We start from the raw sequence: 6820 nt of genomic DNA, 5'->3' as shown, positions 1-6820 counted from the left end.
CTGGAAATGTGCTACTATTCCTCAAGGGTCTCATTTCTCCCACAGAGTCTTCTCTTTAGGATAATTTTCACCTATCTTTAATCTCTTGCTTTTCCAGTTAGGAGAAGAGAGACTACACTCTGTAACATTTCCTCAAACTAAAGGAAAAGAGAAGACATTCCTTCTGCTAAACAGGGCAAAGGACAGGGTCTCTCTCCGTCCCCCGCACCATTGCCCGACCCCGGCTGTGGTTTCCCCAAAAAACGAGCGCGGTGAGCCCGGACGCGCGCGCTGGGGTTACAGCTCCCTCGTGCTTGCACCTGCCTGGCGGGTCCCGAGCCCCGCGCGTTTGGACTGAGCCCCCTTCTCCGTACCTCGGGGGCCCGACCCCCCGCGAGAGCCCGCGGAGGCCCCACCTTTTCGTTCACTTCCCCTTCCCTCTGCCCCCCGCAGCCATGAACGGTGCCTTGTGCCTGTGCGTGCTGATGGCTGTCCTGGTGGCGGGCGCCCTGGCGCAGTCCGTGCCTCCCGCGGACCCCGCGGGCCCCTGGGCGCAGCAGGAGGACGAGGCCCCGCGGAGACAGCTGAGGGCCGTGCGGAGAGTGGACGACGAGCCCCGAGCGCACCTGGGCGCGCTGCTGGCCAGGTACATCCAGCAGTCTCGGAAAGGTACGCAGGCCGCCTTCCTGTCTCTCCCTTCTGCCTCCAGCAGGAGCTAAACAAGCCACAGTTTTCTCAGCCTCAAAGTCTTTCTCCAGGAATAAGGTGATTCAGCAGCTCAGTAGCTGAGTATATGGACAGCATATATGGCATATGGACAGCCCTGTCCCTTTCCTGGGCCTGGCTATCTCATCTATAAAGAGGGCATGAGGGTGGGGTTCCCCTCGGCCCCTTCCAGGTCTTTTTGAGATTCAGAGGGAGGCTCATTCATCTCTAGAATTCCTGGAAATCATGATTTGGACTGGCGTAGATTTTTTCCTACCAACTTTATCCACGGTGATACCGATGGTGAACACACTGACTGGGGAGCGGTATTTTAAACTGGACCAACACAGCTGGACAATAAACCACAGCTGCTGGGAGGGGTAGGGGTGGGCTCCATTCCCATGAGGCTCTCTTAACCTGCTGGTGTGCCACGGCCTGGATTTGAAATTTAACTCATGGCTTGACAAGATGGGGAGAAAATAAAGGGCTTGGCTCTCCAGAATCTCCTATAATTCCATATGAAGGTGAGAAGGGACGTTTTTACCAGGGGATTTCAGAAGGAAAGAATAGAAGATGATTTGTTATATTTCATCCTCTCATTGGGAAATTGTCCCAACTACCATCTTCTATTTTGCTTTCCTGCTAATTAAACTGAAAGATGTGGAAATACTAGTCAGATGACAGAGAACATCTGAAAATTTGGGGGGTGCCTGCTGATTGTCTGCCTGAAAATAGTTTAATATCTGTCCTTGGATATGGGTTGAATTTCAGCCAAACCAGTCTGAAATATCCTAGGCTTTTCATTGACCATAATCTGGAAGCCCCTTCATACCTTCAAGAAACATCCACCAGAAACAGTTGTGGGTAAAAAAGCCAATTACCAGATGATTTCCCTAGAACTGACACTGGACAGTGGCTTTAAACCACAAACTCATATAGGAATACCCGTCACTTGGAACTTTAGCTGCCAACACCCAGGATCAGCACTAACTAGAAAATAATCATGCTCTTCTATTTGACAAATATGAACTAGAAGTAAGTATCTACATCTATAGAGTTTCTTTGACTGTTTTACACATTTTGAGATCACAGTGAATATTTACTCAACTCTAGTATATATTATGCTTAAAGATTCCAAACAAGATAATGCACCCTTTGGGGAGTGCTCAAGAGTTTATCATTAGAAACTGTCTGTAGAGCTTTCAATGATCTGAGGAGAAGCAATTCTGTTAGTGTACACCTGCCCCAAGTCCAGCAAAGCCCAGTGCTACATCTGTATTGTCTCTCTTCATCCTCACAACAGCCCTGTGCAGTAAGGTCTATTATCCTCATTGTGTTACTGTGGAAGCTGGGATTCTGGAAGACTGAGTGACCTACGTGAGGTAGCACATCTAGGCAGCATCAGGGCTGAGAGTCTACTCAAGTCCTGCCCTCCCTGGATCATCTGGAAGCCACTCAGCTTCCCAGCTGTACTGCCCATTACAAGTTCTAAAATTTCAAGGAGCCCAGCCCTTCAATTGTGTAAGTCAGGTGTAAGTGCCTACTCTGTGTCCACTAAGTGAGTGAGGACTTTGGTAAATGCACAGAACCATGTGTACCTCAGCAGCAACAGGCAGGAGGATGGGGCATATTGCCGTGTGACTCTGCACAGATAACTGGGTCTGAGAGTTTTGCTGAATGCAAGGACTAATATTTCATCTGAAAGGTGTTGAACAATTAAACAGCAGGGGCTGTTTTTCCTCTGCATAGACTGGGGATACCTGCAAAAGGGTTGGAATGTGCTGGGGTGACGCTTAGTTCCAAAGCTGGGAATTAATTGGCGGGGGGGAGAGGGGAGAGAAAGAAAGGGTGGGGATGTAACCTGCTCTGTAGGGTTGTTTCTGGGTTTTAATTTAGCTAGCTTTATTTGATTATCCAACAAGACAGAATACCTGCTTCTGCATTGTCATCAATGAATAAGCCGTGGTCTGACTCGCTGCAGCCTGTGGGCAGGAGTTGGCAAGGGCAGCCTTGTACAGAAGAGCTCAATGCCAGCAGTGGGACCACGGTGGCTCCCAATACAATAGGAACCACCGAGTGATCCTCCACCCCTCTGCCCTTGAAGCCACCTGGGCTTTGCCTGTCGAGGCCCCTGAGGGACCTTTCTTGGCCCTTAGGTTGTATAAAAGAAGGTATGATACTGATTTTCTACCCAGGAGACCACTCTGTGTGATCTGTAGGCCAGGACTGTCACATGCCTCATCATGGCCCTATCCACTCAACGTGAATCATTCCTGGACTCATCCTGTTCCCAAGGACTTAACTCCCATCCCTAAGGGCCCATTTCAGGTTCAGTTATTGTATTTTGGTCAAAATGGCTGAATTAAATTAAATTACCTCTTTGTTCTGCCCACCCTTCTTTTAGTGTTACTGAGGTGCTGAGATTTTAATCTGATGGTGTGCCTTTTTCTCAATATCATTTTTTAAAAAAAGAAGGTAGCTTTCAAATTAATAATCTTAAAACAGTATTTATCTAGCAATGGGACTGGATTCCATTTTTAAAAAAACATCCTAACATCAAAATATCGTAATTGCATTACCTTAAAAAGAGTCAGGCAGGCTCAGGGATATTAAGGGGTAAACTTTAGAAGTGGGTAGTACTGGGGAAATCCTGGTTTAGCACCTGCTTAGAGCCAGCTGAAAGGGAAAACACCTCTAGGAGTAGAAAAACCTAGGCAGGTCCCAGCTGTGAAAGGTGAGAGTGAATGAATTCACCTAAATTCATACAGATCGCAAACCACACCCACGACTAGAAAAGACTACCCTGTCTCCAGTTAAACAGACATGGGTCCTTCTCCTCGCTTAGATTTTGGCCCAGCAGTCCCACTATCTTGATACCTCTTTGATACCTTTCAGAAGATGCATGTTATGTATTGTCTGGCCTTTTCTATTGTTTTCCTTTACAAACTGAACATGAGATGCTCTTAGATATAATGGTCCCGCTTCCTTCCTCTCTGCCCCTTGTAGCTCCTTCTGGTCGAATGTCTGTAATCAAGAACCTGCAGAGCCTGGACCCCAGCCACAGGATAAGTGACCGGGACTACACTGGCTGGATGGATTTCGGCCGGCGCAGTGCCGAGGAGTATGAATACACCTCCTAGAAGACCCAGCCTTCGTCAGCACAACAGGAAGCAAACTCCTGACTCAGAGGAGGCAGAATAAGAAAACAATCACGCTCGTAACTCCTTGTCTCTGACGTCTGACATTTAAAGTATCTATTTATTAAGTGTTCAGTGTGAGAAATCTGTCTGTAACGTTGTCCAATGCAACCATGCACCTTAGCAGAAATGTACAAGTGGAAGACAAAATGTTTCCCTCATCTGTGACCCACACTCCCCGTTCCTAAAGTGTTGCTATGCTATTAAAGTGATTTCATTCTGCCCCTTATTCCCTGTTTCTACTGAGGGCAAAGGGTCCTTTAATCCTCAGAACATTCAAGCAGGGATTCCTGATGTATGGGGCCCAAGGAAGAATCCCTGTGGTAGATGGTCCCAGAAAGGGCTTGAGAAATGAGGGTCAGGCATAGAGCTGGCTTCTCTACTTCAGGCCAGGTAGCCAGTGAAAGGCCCTTCTGTGTCAGCTCCACGGCCCAGCCCTGGCCGCCCTGGACCCTGGGCCCCTGTGGGGCACCACTGCAAAAAAACCTGCCCAGCTTATAGTGCTACTCGTTTGTCTAGGTGAATCCCAGAGAGGCAGCTGGAGATGGAGGTTTCCATCAGCCCATCCCCACAGGGTGTTCTCATCTGCCAGCTGCATCCCACACCAGGGTTTCTCTGGGGGTGCTCTTGGCCTTTAAATAAATAATGGGGCAGCACTGGTCAGCACTTTTATATGTATTGGACCTCTTCCGTGGCCCTGTGGCACAGAGGTTATTGTCCTTTTACAAATGAGGAAACAGACTCTGAGAGATGAAAGTGACTAGCCCGTGGTTCCCCAGCTAAAGAAATTGACAGACCTGTGGGCATATGGCTCCTAGGTTAGCGTGACCTCCATCGCTCTAGCACTTCTCAGACTCTGGAGTGGGTATGAATCACCTGGAAATCTTGATGAACTGCACATTCTGACTAAGCAGTTCTGGGCTGTGGTCTAAGCAAACCCCCAGGTAATATCTGGTCCTGGACCACACTTGGAGTCACGACAGTATAGAAAAGAGTCTGTGATTACAACCCCTTGGGTCTCACCACATTCCAGAGATGTACTGCCGGGCATGTTCTGGGGGATCTGGTAGTTACCCAGAGCAGAAGCTCTCTTTTCGTGGGCCACTCCCTCTATTGGGTCTCTGCCGGGATCAGCAGAGAGAACTAGTCCAAAGGGATGTCCAGGGATCATCTAACACCAGCCATCACACAGCAGCCTTTCTGTACCTCCTGGCTGAGGCCCCCAGGAACCCAGGGTTTTATCCAGCAAAGGCCGCAGGTGGCCCAGTGCAACAGGACATGCAGCCCCAAAGGGGACAGACATTGGAAAGAATGGTGGTCAGTTCAGTTTTCAAGGAAGGCATACTGCTGTTTGGTTCCATATCAGTTGGGCACCACCCAGGGACCAGTCTGGGAAGTAGATGGTGGTCTATGTGTTACTTTAGTTCTCAAAGTCTTTGATATGCTAATTAGGACCAGATTCAAGCATGCATGGCCTCGGGTGGGCCCTGGAGTTCATGAAGGACTATATGGGGTTGCTTTCCTGAGCTACTCCCTTTCTACGATCTCCCCAGTACTTTCCAGTTCCCTGGGCCTCCCCTTTTTGGTTCTCCACCCAAAAACTTGGGGCTCTGGTTACCCTATTCTGCCACACACTGCCACGTTTGGGCCCACATTCAGGTCCAAGTAGCAGAAGAATAGAGAGAGAAAAAAAGCAATGGGGATTGACTCCACCCTCTTGGGATCACAGCTCCTCTGATCCAAGAGCAAGTTTCCCCTTCCTTAGAGTTTTGGCCCTGGCCAGGCTCATGACTGACTGCTACCACAGCAGCTGTGTGTGTGCCTGGGGGCTGTGGCATGAAAGAAAGAGAAGAAAGAAAAAAACAGGGAATGTTCATGCTCTCTGGCCATTAGGAATTCCCTTTTTCACTCCTCAAGCCAGAACTAAGAGGCATCTCCTGGAGATGTCTGTGGCCCAGACCCCACTTCTGGTCCTCAGTTGTGTTAGGCTCAAGAAAGGCCCCACCCATAGCCTTCAGGGACTGTCCCTGCCTCCTCTCTGCCCACCAGGGCCTGGTAGTTTCTGCTGAAATTCTAGGATCTTGATGAAATATTATCTAAAGATGTGCTGAAATTTAAAAACCCAGTCATTCACAGCATCAGGCTATTCTCTAAGATTGGTGGCTTATTTTATTATCTTACTTTTGAATCCTTTACTATGACTCCCAAGAGGCTTCTGGTTTGGGAAATCTCAAGACAGCACAAATGGGATTAATGACAAGTGGGATGTTACATCTAATCAAGCTCCAAGACTAACAACTTTTCTACCTTTCCTTTCCATGGCTTCCATGCTGGTCTGGGCACATGGAAGCAGGCAGAATTGGCAAGAGTTCAAGCCTTAGCTGCCCTAACACCTCTGGACTTCAGCCAGAGTGACTCTAAGTGTTTGATCTTCTTCCAAGTTCCATTCTGGAAAGGATTCAACTGCTCTCTGGTATCACCTCGTGTGGACTGTTACAAGCTCTTCACTAGCCCGACAACACGCATGGAAGTGCACCTGTGTGTCAGGCACTACGCTGATGTGGCAGGTACAGCAACCAAGAACTCCAGTGGGAGATTCACAAAAGCACAGTATAATGTTCCAAGAATGATGACAGGTAATATTCAGAGGCTGGGAGAGAGCAGCAGAGCTGGCTGAATTAAGGGGCAAGACAGCTGGGCAGCTGCCCCAGGAGCCAGTCTCAGAGAGACATCTAATCATCATTGCAGCATTGGAATCTGGGTATCAGTGAAATTCTTCATACTTAGTAACTTAGCTAACTGAAGAAATGGGCATCGATTCCTCCTCTACAGAAGATGGCAATGCCCTCAAGTGGACAGTTTTTTAAAAAACCACTCCTGTGGGTGCCAGCTTCTCTCCATAGAGAAACACGTTAAAATCTGCAGGATTCAGGCCTGCT

General features: G+C 48.5%; 1 protein-coding gene across 1 annotated transcript; it reads left to right on the top strand.

Annotated features, from left to right (window-relative positions):
- Positions 1 to 434: 434 nt before the first annotated feature.
- CCK (cholecystokinin) lies at positions 435 to 3824 on the top strand (the record flags this gene model as incomplete). Its single annotated transcript, XM_081246232.1, has 2 exons — positions 435 to 648; positions 3691 to 3824. The coding sequence occupies 2 exons, from the start codon at positions 435 to 437 to the stop codon at positions 3822 to 3824; spliced, it is 348 nt and encodes a 115-aa protein (XP_081102358.1).
- Positions 3825 to 6820: the final 2996 nt, after the last annotated feature.

Source organism: Mesoplodon bidens, assembly GCF_964165515.1.
Source record: "Mesoplodon bidens genome assembly, chromosome: 10".
Lineage (NCBI taxonomy): Eukaryota > Metazoa > Chordata > Mammalia > Artiodactyla > Ziphiidae > Mesoplodon > Mesoplodon bidens.
The sequence above is the reverse complement of the archived record's forward strand: the minus strand, read 5'-3'. Positions and strand labels throughout refer to the sequence as shown.